An 18,176-nucleotide genomic window follows, 5' to 3' on the forward strand; every position below is an offset into this window, starting at 1 on the left:
TTGTTTTATACTTTACCTTCAATTTCAATAAGTTAATTAAATTAGTTTTTTGATTATGAACATATTAAAAAAATTCCTATTTCTTTTTTATGAAAAAATTTTAACACGTTAGTTACAATGTTGCGAAACAAATGACATTTAGTTCATTAATGAATAAACAAAAATCGCAAAGAGAGCCGCTGAATCCACAAAATAAATATAGAATGTTTATGGAAGATAAAAATAAAATTGCTTACTTATCTTATATATAATATAATAGTCTATTTTAATCAAAATATATTGCAGAATACGTTCAAAGTTGTGTAAAAATGATGGGAAAAGTAAAGCCTTTTTAAGGTTTCTTGACAGATTAGTTTTTGTTTTGTGGTGTAGTAATACTGTACGTTTTTACATGCAGAATTTTTGATGACGTAAAAAGATGTCAATTAAATTAATATTATTATTAGGTTGATTTAATTCTATTACCACTACAACACTCTTACAATAAGAATAATGCAAGATGAAAATATAGTTAACAAAAACAAACATTAAATGACAAACAAATAATACTACGGATTTTTCATGATAAAACTGTTGGTTGCTTTTATGGAGCACACCAGAAATGTTCCGAGCATCAACTGGATGATAACATTCATATGAGACCGCAAGATTGTTACAGTCTGCTTTATATATAAGATATATATATATATATATATATATATATATATATATATATATATATATATATATATATATATTGTGGCAGGCGGTCAAGATGCCCCTTTTACATATGTTCTGGGAGAGCAGCCATGGGCTCCTCAGTACCTCCACCAGGACGTTTGGTGGCAGCCTCCATGGCTGATGATGGTGCCTCAGTTTCCCACAGGGCACCATGGGAGACGGAGTTCTCCAAAGCCTTGTTGGGATCTGGGGTGGCCACCAGGGGGTGCTGCATGGTTCTCTGAGCTGGCCCGGACAACTATACAGGCCCACCCGGAAGTACAATTAGAAATAGGTGAGGTGATCAAGCACCTGGAGCACTTCTGGGTGGGCTATAAAAAAGGCCGGCAACCACCACTCAGGAGCCAGAATCGGGAGGAAGAGGACGAGGTTGCCAAGGAGGAGTGGTGTTGCCAAATGGGAGTGCTGTGTTTTTGGATTAAGTGCTTTTGGGACTATGTTATGCCTGTGGGGTTCACAGGGAAGACATGCCCTACAGGTGAAGAAAAATAAAAGTCTCTGTGTTTTTACACGTGCTGCTGTCTGAGTCTGTGCCAGGTCGGGCACTATAAAGCGTCCAATTCACAATATATATATATATATATATATATATATATATATATATATATATATGGCCACTCGAGTCACAAATTCAGAATGAGTCCCAAAAATAGTTGGGATGCCAACTCTATTTAATTTCAAATGCAACAGGGGCACAGTGGTGCTCAAACATGAAGAATGCTGTCCATCACCTCCAGTTCGCCCTCTGGTGGTCATTCCGAGTGTCAACTGGATGACAACATGCATACAAGACAGCACCCAGAAGGCGGTGGGTTAGGGTTGATTTCACCCTACAGTATTTTTAGTCAACCAATGAGAAATCTGTACCAAGTTTCATGAAAATCGCTCCAGCTGTTTGGAAGTGATCCTAGAACATATATACATACATACATACACACACATACATTGACTTTTATATATATAGATGATGATAAACTCTTCACTACAGTGCCTAGCTCTTTGCAATCTGTTATTCATTAACATCTAGATCAAGCAGAATTCAACCACCAAAATGAGATGCTTAGACTCTTTAAGGTAAAAGTGCCCTAAATAACAATAAATAAATAAACAACTAACTAAAACAGGAAAATTTAGTGTTTGAAAACATACTTATGTCAAATCTGATGACTGCAACACATTCAAACTAACTGGGACAGCCGAGTGTGTACGCCTGTTTAGCACAACTAATAACAAGCATTAAGTATTTGGGCACTGAAGACACAAGCTGGTTCCCCACATTCATCTATTATGCAGGTATTCAGCTCCAGAATTGTACAAGACCATCATTGCTATATTTTGCTCTTCATAATATTCCGCAAATTCTAACTCAGAGACAGGTCTGCAGACAGGCCATTATCATACATGCATTCCTTGCTTGTAATCGAAGCAGAATGTGGTTTGCTGTTGTCCTGCTGAAAAATGCAGGGATGTTGCTGGAATAGATGGCGTCTGAATGGCAGTATATGTTGCTTCAAAATTTTCATATATCTTTCTGCCTTAATTCTGCAACTTTTTTTGAATATGTTGCATGCATTGATTTCAGAATAAACATATATATTCAAAAGTAAATGCAATTGATTATGTAAAACATGAAATACCTTGTCTTAATACTGGTTTTGTTTGATTACAAGTCAAATTTAATTTATTTAAATATTATTCCATCTCTGCCAGATTGACATCTTTTTATAAGTTAATTGTTGTCCAGTGCTTTGTCTGTCTTTTCCAGATTGTGTTTTGCTTATATTTGCCTGAATGACATCTTCTGGCAGATCCTAGTTAGGAGTAGTTTTCTACATTAGGGAAAAAATGCTATTACTACTACTGTTAAGAGTGGGACCAATTTTGCATAAGTGTCAGATTTTTGAGGCAGTTAAAACCATTTTCCTTGCAGTTTTTGTGCACCACTATTTTCTTAATAGAAATGAGAGAAGACCAGCCAGTCACCCTGAAGAATAAGCTACTCTCTTTTCTATAGTTTGATTAATCTAGAGCTGACTACATCACAAATTAATGGAATGATCAGTCAATTCATTCAAAACTCATATTCTTCTTCTTTCCTGGTAAAATATTTTATTTGCATAAATGAGTGATGTGCTGGTTCCCATAGTGGACTGGATGTTGGGCACTGTTTGGATTTGTTATTTCTTACATCCGAAATGATACTCTATTTTAAAAGTAGAACCTACACATATGTTAAAACACATCAGTTAAATACATGTATATGAGTACAGTATTTTAAAATGAAATTTAATTTATCTAGGGTGTTTTTATAGTATTAAAAACCTTGTATCTACAAAAGAGGAAAACAGTGTTTTTAAATAAAATATAAAATAAACAGTTAATTGTTATACCCAAAAAGGAACACAAAATCTGGAAAGAGGTGGAAAAATACAGATATCCTCTTAATAATAACAAGAAAGATGAAACATTCAAGCATTTGCAGCCCTTCAATTATCTATAAATGTTAGATATTTTTATTATAATTTATAAAAATTCAATTCAGGTTTCACAATGATTGCTGAAGAGCATCATCCTGCACTGCGGTATTCTGTCAGCATTAAACATATGCAAACAGAGAAAAGAGTGTAAAAAATCTTGTTCTAATTTTACAGGTCACATCATAAAGTAACATAACATATACAGGTATGTGTGTATAACTTATAAATTATATATATTAAAAAAGAAGTGAGATATACTGTAATCAACATTTTAAACATTTCATTTTTCAATCTGAAAATAATTTCATTCTGGATGAATCACTCTGAAAGATTTTGCCATACACAATTAATCTGAGAGCCTTTCTAAACCAGCTGTAGAAGAAACCATAAATAAGAGGATTAAAGGTGGAATTCATATAACCAAACCATGCAAATATGTCAATGAGTAATGGTGGCGTTGAAAAGTTTATTAAAGGATCAATAATGTTACATAAGAAAAATGGGGACCAGCATAGCAAGAATACTCCTACGACTGTTGCTAGTGTTTTTGCAGCTTTTGTTTCTCTTTTTCTTGATGCTACATTTCTCTTTTGTTCTGTAGTTTGGTTAAATTGTGCTGCATCTTGAATAGATCTAGCCTGTCTTTGTGCTACAGTAAAGATTTTTATATAAATAACTATCATAATAAAACCAGGGATATAAAAGGAGAACAAAGAGGATACAAGACCTGATGCTTCATTTTGCAGGAGGAGGCAGCTCCCAACACATTTGCTCTTCTCATAATATAGATTTTCAACCCCTATTAGGTTTAATTCTAAGTATACAATAAGAAATCCCACTGCCACAGATAGAATCCAGCAAAACAAGATTAAGTGTATGGTCAAAGACGTTGTAATCTTACTTTTATATGTTAAAGGATGGCACACTGCATAATAACGGTCAATTGATATGAAGGATAAATGCAAAACAGATGATGTACAAAGTGTAATGACTACACTAAGATAAAATCTGCAGAAAGCTTCTCCTAAATACCAACAGGTTTCGATTAGCTGAACTGCTATAGGTGGCATTACAAAACCCCCTAAAAGAAGATCTGTGACAGCCAGTGAGAATACAAGGAAGTTTGTAGGTGAATGAAGCTGAATGAAGTGTGATATTGAGATGATAACGATTAAGTTTCCAAATACAGTGATAATGATGATTGCCCACATTACTGTATACACAATGGCATATGTATGAATTGAAAGGACATGTTTTTGACAGGAGTTGTTCAGTGACTCATAGCAGAAGTGAATACTTTGGAGACTGCCACTTTCATTAAAATTCATTTTATTCCAGATCACTTTGAAGATACCTATAGGAGAGAGGAAAAAATGTGAATTAGAGACTGATTCTGACCTTTAAAAACATATAATTAAATCCTGAAAACATTTAGCGATGTAGATGACTTTCAGATGCTTACATTTTTGAATCATTGATACAGTAAAAAATATACATTTACTCTTGAAAAGAAAATGTCATTTAATCAGCAAAGATGCCTTAATTTGTACATACAGAAACACATAACACATGTATTATTCATGATTTTCTGTATTCCTCTAGTCCTTTTTGAATGAATATGTTGTATTAATATAATATACATGTTCAGTCTATGACAAATATAGTTGAACCAAAAACAGTGGTCATATTTTCATGCTAGATACTGTATGCAAATGATAGCATTTGTAGGGCCACTGTACACATGAGTGCAATTAAAGGATCACGCATCAGGCTTGCCAAATAAACTGAAAACCAGACTTGGTCAGTGCAGAATGAGCTTAGTGTCCTCAAATTACTGCTACAGCATACACACTACAGAGTGTAGTCATTGGTCTCCATGAGGTCAATTTGTTAGCCCAACAGAATGACTGGTCAAACCAAAGTGAGAGTGTGATGGATGTTCTTGTTGCACAATCTCATCCCTCTTAGGACAAATATAGTAGGTTCAGAACTCAAAACTACTGAAGTACTGGTGGATTTAGGATCATCCCACAAGTAAAACACATTATACAAAAGTCATCTACACAGATGTATTTCCTTTTCTGGATCATGAATCTATAATAAACTATTACATATAGTTAAGCACTATGCTTTTTTGTTTAATGTAGCAGTTCCATCTGCTCATGATCTGACAATGTACTTCTGTTTTCTTACTGTACTGTTCGAGGTCTGTCATATTACAGTGAGGCTCTTGATATTATCCACTTCTCAAATCGTTCCAAAAATTTAGACTAAGCTATTTGTTGGCTAGTCTAAGACAATCACGTTTTTGCTATTTATCCATCACATGATCACATGTTTGTTTTGTCTATGTGCTCATCAACATCTTTATGACAGGTTAGCTTCTTCCCCAACTGAAGCTTTCTACCACAGGACATCAGTTGTTTATGTGTTTATTTTAATCCATCAAGTCATCCTGAAAAATCTTGCAATAACAGCTTAAAAGAAAATCTGTAACAGAATGGCACTTCTTCTGTGCATTATAGCTAGTTTGGCACTGTTTACATAATTTATTGCTCTAAGGTTTTGCATTTCAACCTTTTCATTCTTTCACGACATGATTATGTGCTCTCCAGTGTTGTTTTGCACCATCCCATACAGCCCATCTTTTGACATAAAGCTGTTCATATCTTTTTGAATTTAAATGGTCCTTCAAATGCTATTTGTTGTCTAAGAGAGCAATTGGGAAAGTTTTTTAAAGTAATCAGATTTTTTTTTCATTAAACAAAGAACAGTTGACCATACCACTGTTAATTTCAAATTGCTGGTATTACAAGAATGCATATATTGACAATGTTTATTCAACCAATTTCTCTAGTTTTTTATTTGTATTATTTTTCAGTAAGAATTTGTTCTATATTTGGAGAGTAGGTTTTACAGTTAAAAAGAGTAAGTTTTAAAAAATCCACCATGGCTTCAAGCTTTTAGGCTAAAAGATTAAAAGTTTGAAAGGTTATATACATTTCTACAGGTGCTGTGTAAATAAATTGTAAGAAATGTAAGCAGTAAGGAGAGTTCACTCAATAACTGAATATTTTTTTTTGTCTTTCCTGGCGATTAGAAATAAAGTGCCATTTATATACTGAACATAGTGTGGCAAAATCATTGTATAACTGTAAAATTAAGATTAGTAAATTAACTGTTAAGTTGGTATTTCTTGTGATGGGATGTGGAGTTGTAGTTGGTCTTGCTGAAGCCAGACATACATCAGGAGAGAAACACAAGTGAATTTTGCTTAAAGCTGCAGTAATTTTAAACTGCAAAGATTAGTAGTGCTCTCGGTAACCTGGGAGAGAGCAAATTTATGATTATGATAAACTATCTACCACTGTGTGCAGAGAGTATATTGCACATTTTAGAAATTAACATAACCTGTTGCAAGGGAACAGCACTCATTACAATGTAAAAATTAATTATTAGGCTTCAGTTACATTGTGCTTCTGAGCTCCTAAATTGACAGCAGCAATTTTAGCTTTTTTATTTTCTTTCTGCATCAAGTCTTTTGATCAGTGTCTTTTTGCTCTCTCCCTGAAACCCCAGTGGTTTAAACTTCATGGATTGGATGTGTTGGGGGAGTATGTGTTAGGAGAAAGCCCTCTGGGTGTAGACTTTCCAGGGCAGACTTTTGTCTCTATTCATAACAAACATTTTAATGGATTGTCTTCAGATGTGTATCTGGCCCCACAAGCGTATACTGTAGTAAATAGGTGTATTTGAAATTCCTGGTTTTCATGCTTTCTTGTGAAATCTTTGTTTAAAGATTCCGTGGCATATACTAGTACAAGCAGTATGTCGAACAGTACTTGGTTTCTCTATTTAAATTCTAGGTAAGCCAACTAATGTTTGGATGTGGTCTGTCTTCATGTGAAGTCCCAAATATTTCTGATTCACTCTTAGTACTAGGGTGCTGATCTGTGTTAGCCATTATGAATGTAGTTAAAAGTCAAGCAAAATTACACCTCTTATTGAATAACTAAAAAGATTACAATATACAAACTGGGTGGCATGGTGGCGCAGTGGGTAGCGCTGCTGCCTCTCAGCTAGGAGACCTGGTTTCAATTCCCAGGTCCTCCCTGCGTGGAGTTTGCATGTTCTCCCCGTGTCTGCATGGGTTTCCTCCGGGTACACCGGTTTCCTCCCATAGTCCAAAGACATGCAGGTTAGGTGCATTGGCGATTCTAAATTGTCCCTAGTGTGTGCTTGGTGTTTGTGTGTGTGTGTGCGTGCCCTGTGGTGGGCTGGCGCCCTGCCTGGGGTTTGTTTCCTGCCTTGCGCCCTGTGTTGGCTGGGATTGGCTCCAGCAGACCCCCGTGACCCTGTAGTTAGGATATAGTGGGTTGGATAATGGATGGATATACAAACTTTTGAGGCAACTTAGGCCCCTTCTTAATGCAAGATGTAAGGGGCCCGAGTTGCATCGAAAGCTTGCACGTTGTAATCTTTTTAGTTAGCCAATTAAAGGTGTCATTTTGCTTGATTTCTCACTGATTCACTCTTAGTAAAATACACATATTAGTGAATTCCTGATCTTAACTTTGCTTAAATTTTTTGCTTAAATTTTCCTCAGAATGTTGTTGGAAACTAGTTTGAAATTCTTTACAATATTACCTTCTGTCCATTAGTTTAACTTCTTAATCTATGTCAAGGCTATACATTTTCTGCCTGTTTTTAGGGAATTTACCTTTAAATAATAGCTGAGATCACAGCGACAATGGATCCAAAAGACATCCTTTATTACATTAGATCTGATGGGGCACCTACCATATAAACACTCTTGAGTTCACTTTGACAGACGCTTAGGAATTAAATTTTTGGTTGAGCTTATGAAGGCTGTGATAATTTGCATAACATAGCTGTAAAACACACACTTTATTTCAATCAACACAAAGAGAATAGTATAGGCTATCTTACACACTGTTTTGTATCAATAGAAAAGTAACAAAATATCTGGATAGTTTAAAAATCTTTGAAAAGATAATCTTATCATTCATTAAATAGGACTTTTATATAGAAATACAATTAATGAAAAAATTATATGATCTACTCATCTCCATGGTAAATCAACTGCCAAATGGAGTCTTGGTTACACAGTAAAGAACAGAGAACACAACATAAATGGCAAAAAAAGAAACTGCAATAAATTCCATACCAGTCCTTTTTGAGATATGCATTAACAGAGACCAGGATAATACAACTTCTCCATTGTCTGTTGGAAAAAGAAAACAAAATACATACCGAACATGCTAACACAAACTGTTAGAAAGCAGTTGAACTCTTACTTGAAATAACCATCCACGGGCTGGTGCCCTGTTCAGAGTATGTTCCTGCCTTGCAACTCTGGGTTAGGCTCCAGCACTGCCACAATCTTACTCTGCATTAAGCAGTTTGAAAAATGGATGTATGGATGGATCATTTTATGACATGGCTATGGAAGCTTTACCATAATGACTTATATTTGGTTCTCATCTAAACTTTGACAGTTATTTTTCAGAAGTTTTTCACAAAATGCAAAGAAAGTGAATTTAATTTCTGTACAGTAAAACAGTAGGACATTATTAGAAAATCTGGAATATATAACACTTTATTGAAGCTACATATGTCTAACAATTTTTTCAAATGATTTACCTGCTAATGTGAGGCTTCTTATTAAAAATAATTCATTAATTAAATAATCTTCAGCATAATGCTGTCAAGTGAGGACTTCTTCCCTAGAAATAACTATAAAAATGAAAAAATAAATTATGATTATTATCCACCACAGTAGCTAACATACTTTCAGCATTATAAAACAAAGTATTGAAGTAGCAGTATAAATAGATAAACTGTAAAATATGAACTCTAGGTTACAGTTAACACATATCCTTATAAATTAATAATTATAAGTTAAAGCATTTGCTGATTTTTCTTTTTTTTTAAACAGGGTTCATTTGATTGTTTTATCTTTAACAAAAAGTTGACGTTAATATACTTTTTATCCATCCATATATTAATGACCTGAGTTCAATTTTACTTATTTCAAGAGTCTGCTCAGTCAAAATATGATTCAGGGGATGTGTACTTTCAATTCTTCCATTGACTATTATTTAGACGTGTTTGTAATTATTAGATATCTGACACCTTTGAATAACCTTTTGGTATTTGTGTATTTTTCTTGACTAGCTTCAGTTTTGGAAATCAGGTAAATTAATTTGGAATTGCTGTATCATTACATGCATAATAATCCTCTCTTCTGTTTAAAACTATTCTTTAAAAAAACTCTAACCAATCTAAGAACATTATTTGCACAATCGTCTTATGTCTTGTGCAGTTTAATTCAGTGTATTCTTATATAGGACTCTTCAAAAGTTCAGTATTTCATTTATTTTATTCAATTTTGTACTGCAAAGAACATTAGAAATTTTCAGTTAAGTTAAAAATCTTTTTGCATTATATGATTTATCTGTTTGTAAGTTGGAGATGATCAAATTAAAACAGAATGTTACCATTAAATTAACAATATTATATCTTATATAATATATATCAGCCTCAAACTGTTTAGTTTTTCCACTTTACTTTTCAATATTCTGTGAAAGGATTAATTATACTTTACTGATGAAGCAAGAGTGAGTTTATGCTAAATTTAATAGATCATTTTTGGAAATAATTTAGACCAGCTAGGGATTTTTGACTTACATTTTTTTAGACCTTTTTTGCTATTTATTTATTTATATATAGATTTTTAATGTTAGCTCTGCTATTTGTATTTTTAAAAAATTACTAATCCCATTAACTAGCCTTTATAATAGTAAATCTTGGTTTACTAGGTCTCTTTTCAAAGAAAACTAAAGTACTAACCAAATGTTTTATTTTTAATATATAGCTTAAATTAAGATAATTACATTTACAGTGACATTACATTGCCATTATTTAATCGATTAAACTGTACAAGATAAATGCTAAACAAGCTCACCTCAATTTTACTTCTTTCATGCTGCAGCATATTTTATAACTTAACCTGTAAATCCAAATAGTAGCACAACATATGCCATTATATTATAATATATACCGTGAGGCTTTCTACATTTCCCACTTGTCACCAACCATCATAGTGCTCATTAGCCATGAGAAACTGTCCCTTGTGAATTTTACTTTATCCTCTTTAACTAGTGTACTTAATTAATTGAGGTAAGTGTTGATATAGGAAACCACAGTAGTAAGATTATTCTGAAATGCATTTTTGCATAAACACTGAAAAAACTGTTTTTTTTTAAATTAATAATATTTTTATGGTAAGTGGATACAAGAAATGTATTCATGTAAATCAACAAATATAGACTATAATTGCATTATATTTACTATTTACTTTTCAGCAGTACAGTATAGCATCAGCTCATCTAGTTTAGTACAATTTGTTGTGTGATTGCAATTACTTATACATGTTCAGTTTACTCAGATCTTTGTTGGAGGAAATAATTAAATTAAGCGGAAATATTACACAATGAACCAAGTACTTCAAACTGTATTTAACATTAGCCAAATTAATTACACTAACTGTACTGGAATAACTTAGGTTAACATATTTTTTGTACTTAAATGTATTTGAATTGACAACTGTCAAAAATAATTTGGTTAAACCCAGTAACTGAAAGTTAACTGAACAAAATATACATTTGTGACAACATACATATTGTCACATTACATGACAACCTCATACACCCAAAACACAAATGCTTGTTTTTAGACATGTTATTTCTACATATTAGTTAAGATAGCAAATCATCTGATTATTTGGAGACCAATTGTTCAAACACATCATTATTCAATAAGATTGCCAAACAACCAATTATACCAGATAATGTAATTATATATTACATAGTCACCCATTATAACACATAGAGGTAAATGCTAATCTTCTGATGTATGCAAAGCCAGATTAATGCATAGGCTTATGTGGGCTTAAGCCTAGGGACCCAAGGTGTGTATGTATACACGGCTGTGACTTTAAAAAATATCATGACTTCTTTTAAATACAGTAATCCCTCGCTATATCGCGCTTCGCCCTTCGCGGCTTCACTCCATCGCGGATTTTATATGTAAGCATATTTAAATATATATCGCGGATTTTTCGCTGCTTCGCGGGTTTTTGAGGACAATGGGTCTTTTAATTTCTGGTACATGCTTCCTCAGTTGGTTTGCCCAGTTGATTTCATACAAGGGACGCTATTAGCAGATGGCTGAGAAGCTACCCAGCTTACTTTTCTTTCTCTCTCTCTTGCGCTGACTATCTGTGATCCTGACGTAGGGGGTGTGAGCAGGGGGGCTGTTCGCACACCTAGACGATACGGACGCTCGTCTAAAAATGCTGAAAGATTATCTTCACTTTGCTACCTTCTGTGTGCAGCTTTTAAGTATGCTGCACGGTGCTTCGCATACTTAAAAGCTCAAATGGCACGTATTGATTTTTTTTATCTGTCTCTCTCTCTCTCTCTCTCTGCTCCTGACGGAGGGGGTGTGAGCTGCCGCCTTCAACAGCTTTGTGCCGCGGTGCTTCGCATACTTAAAAGCAAACAGCCCTATTGATTTATTTGCTCCTTTGAAGAGGAAGATATGTTTGCATTCTTTTAATTGTGAGACTGAACTGTCATCTCTGTCTTGTCATGGAGCACAGTTTAAACTTTTGAAAAAGAGACAAATGTTTGTTTGCAATGTTTGAATAACGTTCCTGTCTCTCTACAACCTCCTGTGTTTCTGCGCAAATCTGTGACCCAAGCATGACAATATAAAAATAACCATATAAACATATGGTTTCTACTTCGCGGATTTTCTTATTTCGCGGGTGGCTCTGGAACGCAACCCCCGCGATGGAGGAGGGATTACTGTATTCTCATTTAGTTCAGAGTACTTAAAATAAACAATTAAAACAAAAAGCATACAACATTCATTTAAAATAACCAATAAAAATATCTGGAATTTGTCTAACTCAGTGGTTCACAAGGTAGGGTATTAACGGGAAATTCTAGGGAATTGGAAGTGGCTCCACTCTTTTGAAAAGGTGTATGTAGTAATGGCATATACAGCACCTCATTGTATAAACAGTTTTATTTTGCCATCTTGTAGATAACAATGTTACATTCACTATAGTTTCCTCCAATTCCTGGTATTATTCATCGGTGTATCTTATTAAAAGATAAATAAATAAATAAATAAATAGACAAGTTATGTTGAAAAGACAGATCTAATAGATTGATCGGAATGCTTTGCTCAACAAGAAAATAATAAACATAAGACAATGAGCAAGTACTTATTAGTAATGGAAATGAAACAGCACAAATATAAAACTGATAACTTCAAAATTAACACATATTACTGAAGTTAAGCCCCTATCCACTGTGTTTTGTGTTCTTTGCCTATGGCAGTTTAAAATCGTAAAGACATTAATAAACAAGTCGTCACACATAGCAAAAGTGTGCACTCTATGGTGAGTGAGTTACATGGTTAGTCGGAAATCTAAACTAAAGACAATACATTTTCTTATCAAGCACAAGCAAAATGCCATGAATTTCAAATCTGCAAGAGCCTCGCTCATCCAGGTGCAATTGCAGCGAGTAAAGTCATACAAAGTTACTAGCCAGCTTGAAAAAGCCCCTCTTCTTGTGATACATTTACATTTTGGGTCCATTGAAGGTCATGCAGAGTGAAAAATGTGCACTCCAGTAACTCAGCTGGTATAAGTGGGTCTGCTCAGCTACTTGTATTTGCGAAATAGTGCTTTGATAAACACACACCTATTAAAAGAGATGGCATATAATTGTGGATTAATACTGACACATATCTTTCATGTTACAAAAGTTTATGGAAGAAGAAAGTTTGAGCACCACTGATTGAACTGATCAACTTAAGGAGAGTTTTAAAAGGAGTTCTAAGTTTTAGTTTTCCTTTACAGGAAGATGTCATGTTCTTCCTCTGTACATACTGTAAAAATTTTTTAGTGACTTCAACTAAAAAAAAGTCAACATTCTGCATACAAAATGTTGAGTAAAGTCAACTTCAGTACAAAATGTTACATCAACTCAAAATATCACTTTTTACAATAAGTATAATAAACTTAAAGTGTGTTACATACACTAAATATTATGTCTCCTGTACTGTATAACTTAAGTTGACCAACCCAGTTCACTGTAAATCCGAACAAGTTAGCAAAACTAAAAAAAATGAGGCAATAAGTTGCCACAAAAAAATTAAATAACTTAAAATGTTAATTTTTTCAAACCTATTTTTTTTTGAGTAAGTGACTTGTAATATTTAACTCAGTTTAAATTAAATGATTGCATATTTATACTCAAATATTTTAGTAATATGTATGTGGTAAGCAGCCTGAACACAGACAGGCAGACATCATTTTGTCACCCAACACACGTTTATTTACAAGTATTTACAGATAATGCTCACGCACAACCAAGTGCCGCAGCACCAATCACCCCAAAAGTCCAGTCCCTTTCACAATGCCTTCTCTCTCAGGACCATCTCCACTCCTCTCCTTCGACTTCTGTCCTCTTTCACCCGACTCCAGCCTTGAATGAAGGGAGATGGCCCTTTTTATGTTCCCCCGGATGTGCTCCAGGTGTGTTCTGGCAATCTTCCACCGACACGCCCCAGTGTGGCGGAAGTGCCGGCTGCATCCCTGGAAGCACTCCGGGTGTCCCTGCTTCTCTTCCTGCCAGCCCAACTGGTGTGGCAGAAGTACTGAGGTCCAAGGCTGCCAAGGCATCCGGGCGCCCCCTGCTGGTGACCACGGGCCCCTACAGGGTTGAGCTTCAAAGCTCTGTACCTGTGGCCCCTAAAGCAACCAGGGTGGTCGCCCCCTTGTGGTCCGGAGGAGGCGCAAGCCCTCCTCCGGTCCTCCTGGGCGTCCCAGCTGGGTACCACCCCCAGCCATGTGCCACAATGTAATAATAATTAAAAATGTTATTCTCAGATGAAATTAAGAAAGTGTAACTTCAAAATTTTAAGTTAAAAGCATTGCGTATTTCGAGTTATCTAAAGACAAAATGTATTAGTTGTAATTACACCTTTAATTAAATAAAACTCAGGCATGTACTGTTGTCATTCAAATTTTTATTTGAACATTATTTACTGCAACATTAATAAAATGCTATAATAAAAATACAAAACATACATAGACATAGTGCAACAGGTTACATAAAATAACATAACCTTCTTTAAATTTTAACCCTTTCTACTTCTTATGGCTACCTCTCAGTGTCAGGTCAAATGCTCTGGATTACAGGATTTTAATTTTCAGACTGAAGGACAATTTAATATGTGTACATCTTAGACTTCCTCTCATCTCATTAAGAATATTGGGATTTGAAATTGTCTTTTCAAGTTAAGAAACTGTAAAATGACACCAACAAAGCACAAGTCTATAGGCAGCCATGAAGTAGTGCATGTTATTTGTAAAACTCAATAGAAATTGCTACATTACATATTAAATGAACATATTGTTTATGAACATATTAAATTCTTTCAAGTTGAACAAAAAAGTGAGCTCAGTACACTGGTTCAAACTCAAAATTTGTGGCAAGTGAAACAGGCAACATTTAACAACTATTGTGACTCAGTATATTATATATCAAACTAAGTGCCAAAAGTGCAATTCTTCAATACAATTCTCTAAAGGCTAGACATCAATATTGTTTACACTTTCTCAAATCAGTTTCTCTGTATATACCATCAAATCATTCTTGACAGTCTGCAGTCTGGGTGACAATTTGCCATCTTCCAAACTAAGCAAAATCTTTTGAAAGAATTCAAAAGTGTTTGTCAGTCCTTTGGGATAACTAAGATGTAGAGCATATATGAGACTGAACATTACCACAAGGGCATCCACAAACCTGGGAAGGGTAATTACAACTTCACTTTCACTTCACTTTGGTAGCGAACTGGACTGCTGGTGTTGTCACTGTTCACTGTAATAAGGGCCATAGGTGCATCCACAAGCTCTGCCTCATCAATATCCTGAAAGAAATGGAAACACAGCTCTTTCACAATCAATAACTTAAAAGAATGCACAACCACAAGCAGGAAGTTTAAAGTCTAAAATGTGTGATATAAGTTTATAACCAACCTTGCATGTTCTCAAACATCCAGACCAATCCTCTCGCAGAAACACAGGAAGTGCATGGAGAACAGTTGTACGTTTTGTGTGTATATCCTGTAATTCCTAAGGAGAACAGAATTGTAGACAGAATTGCATTTTATTGTATAAATTAAGTTCATAAAATAAACACTAGCTAAAACTATCTAAAGTGAAAGTATAATATAAACTAAACTGAACTAAATAACAATTAGGCTGTCTTAGTTTTTCATTCAAACTGTTTCTAAAATATGGTGACTAAACCAAACATCAAACCCTACATTGTGATCCAAACAATATTACCCCCTTAGCAGCAGCAAATAAACGTGTGGTCAATGCCCTAACCCCGAAACATCCTAAGCATTATGTTGGCCTTGAAATACACATGTAGTGATATTCTATAAAAAGACAAGTAGCCAATGATTTAGCACTTTACTCAAAATAAGATACATACCGGAACAGCATTCCACAACAGTATCTAATAACACACATACAAGTTTGCTAATTAAAAAGCTCATATTTCACTTCTGTAACTTTGAAATAGGCAGTGTAGTACCTGTTCCTCATGGACTTTCAAAATGCCAGCCAAAGAATCGGCACTCTTTCCAGTTTTGGATGCCTTCTGCCTAAACAAGGTCAGCGTGGGATGTGACGATCAAGCTCTACATAGAATATGTTGTGCAGGTTCTGGTTTGTGATCCACTGGAATTCTGGATACACCTAAGTAAACAGTAATAGAACATCAGTACATAGCAATTTAATATAAATATTATTTACACAGAATGGGACATATAAGCATTGGAGCATCATTGAAACAACAGATAAACCACTTTAACTGAGACTCTATGCGTAGAGCAGGCCAGAGTTCCAGGATCTCTTTCACTGGTGGGCTGGATTGGATGATGGTCTGTCGTCTCAGGGCAAATGTGGTCTGCATCATCCTTCCAATCAGAGGTAGATTTCTCTCAGTCTTCTTTAGCTCTTCAACGATCTGTTCCCTCAAGCATTCGAGATGTAGAATTTTCTCTCTTGGGAAAGTTGGGCAGAAAGTTAACCTCTGCATGCTTGGGTCTTTTAATACCAGAGTGTGCAGATTCATTATCAGGATTATTTTGGCTTCTTTTGCCAGCATTTACAGAGACTTCAATGCATCCTGCCCTTCTCATCTTGTTCCTGTAATTGCCCATTTTAAACAGCAGGCTGTTCTTCCAGCCATTCCACCCAGTGTTAGACCCTGCTTCTTTTAAACACAGATGTTTTGTGACAAGTGCTTCAGCTACAAATGCAATCTGTTTGCCACTTGGGTAGGCAGAGAGGCCATAGATAGTAGATGCAAGTTTATCCAAGATATCATGTTTTTGGTCTCTTGTCAGTTTAAGAGGTCTTCCAGTCTTCTCAAACTCTGCATTCCCTTCTCTAAGTTTTAACTCAACATCAAAAGAAAACATAGGAACTGGAAACGAACCCAAAGGCCATCTAGTTAAACGTTCAGGGCTTGATACATCTGACAGTATTTCAATAGATGCAACAGAACTGGAAGAACTGAAATTTTCTTCAAATGTTATATGCAAAACTGATTTTTTGGCAATTATTTGATGTCAACCAGGGAGGTAAGCCTTCCATCAAAGTATGGATCTTCATATCGTAAGGTGAACTGAAGATCCAATTCCATTTGTTCTTTTATAATCTTAATCAGTGCATCGACAGAGGCTGGCTGTGAGCTAAGCTTTAATTTCCGTGCAGTCTTTTTCAACTATCCTAAGAATCATCGTTTGTGAGTCTTCGGCTGCCATTGTACTATAATGTATCAAAGAAAAAATAAAATAATAATTGAAAGAGTATTTGATAGTTTTTAAAAATGTCCTACAGGCACAAATTATTAGTCCAATCTCTATATAGCCGAAAATGGCATAATTTACATTATCATCCACCATGGAATATCTCTCACTTCCACATTAGTTTTTCATTATAGTATCAAAAACTAATCATCCAAATACCAACACTAAAAAGATAATGTGACAAGGAGCAAAGCGTCAGGAAACAAACATGCATATGGCAGAGCAAGAGCTGGTGAGAAGAATCTGATCAACTCTACATTGGCAAATGCCAAGTTATTGTGTGTTGTATTGTATTTATAGAGTACATTACCAAATATATGTCATGAGCCCCTTCATTAGTGAGGTTAAGGTCAAAAACTGACAAAGTATAGCTTTTAAAGATTAAGATAACTGCAAAAAAAAAACTTGAATATAACTCAGTATAACAAAATATAATGCAGGTATATAGAATATACACTGACCACATTAGAATTGACCAAACAAAAGTTGCAATTACTTACTATTTAAGGTTCCTAATCTTGCTTGACAGGTATGAATCTTTCAATTTTGTATCCAGAGAAGGTGACTGTATCATTGAGATCAGAGAGCAGGTGAACAGACAAGCCTGTGGGTGTGGCTGACAGCTCATAACAGTGAAAATGTTCTGAATGAAAATCATGACAAAGAAAACAAACTATGTGGTTCACTATGTAGATCTCAACAATTTTGGTAAATTTCGGCTGTCCCCCATTGAAATCAGCAGATACAAACATTCCACAGGAGTAGTCTGTGCCATCAATTGTCACCATTCTGGTACTGTATACTGTGTCACTATCTGTTTCATCTCTTACATGTATCTGAGCTATCTGGGGTAGTGATGACACCAAAACCGAGTCAACTCTTGATGTCTGTACCTTTAGCTTGAAAAATGACGGTGCAGGAAGATGATATGCCATCATGTTTTGTTGTCTAACTGCAAGTGTCTTCAAAATGTTTATAAAATTGTAA

General features: G+C 34.9%; 1 protein-coding gene across 1 annotated transcript; it reads right to left on the reverse strand.

Moving 5' to 3' along the window:
* Positions 1–3,472: 3,472 nt before the first annotated feature.
* LOC114649515 (trace amine-associated receptor 1-like) lies at positions 3,473–8,922 on the reverse strand. Its single transcript, XM_051924163.1, has 2 exons — positions 8,862–8,922; positions 3,473–4,551 (listed from the first exon to the last, which is right to left on the reverse strand). Exon 2 carries the CDS (start codon positions 4,523–4,525, stop codon positions 3,485–3,487), a length of 1,041 nt encoding a protein of 346 aa, XP_051780123.1. The 5' UTR covers positions 4,526–4,551; positions 8,862–8,922; the 3' UTR covers positions 3,473–3,484.
* Positions 8,923–18,176: the final 9,254 nt, after the last annotated feature.

Source organism: Erpetoichthys calabaricus, chromosome 3, assembly GCF_900747795.2.
Source record: "Erpetoichthys calabaricus chromosome 3, fErpCal1.3, whole genome shotgun sequence".
Taxonomy (NCBI): Eukaryota; Metazoa; Chordata; class Cladistia; order Polypteriformes; family Polypteridae; genus Erpetoichthys; species Erpetoichthys calabaricus.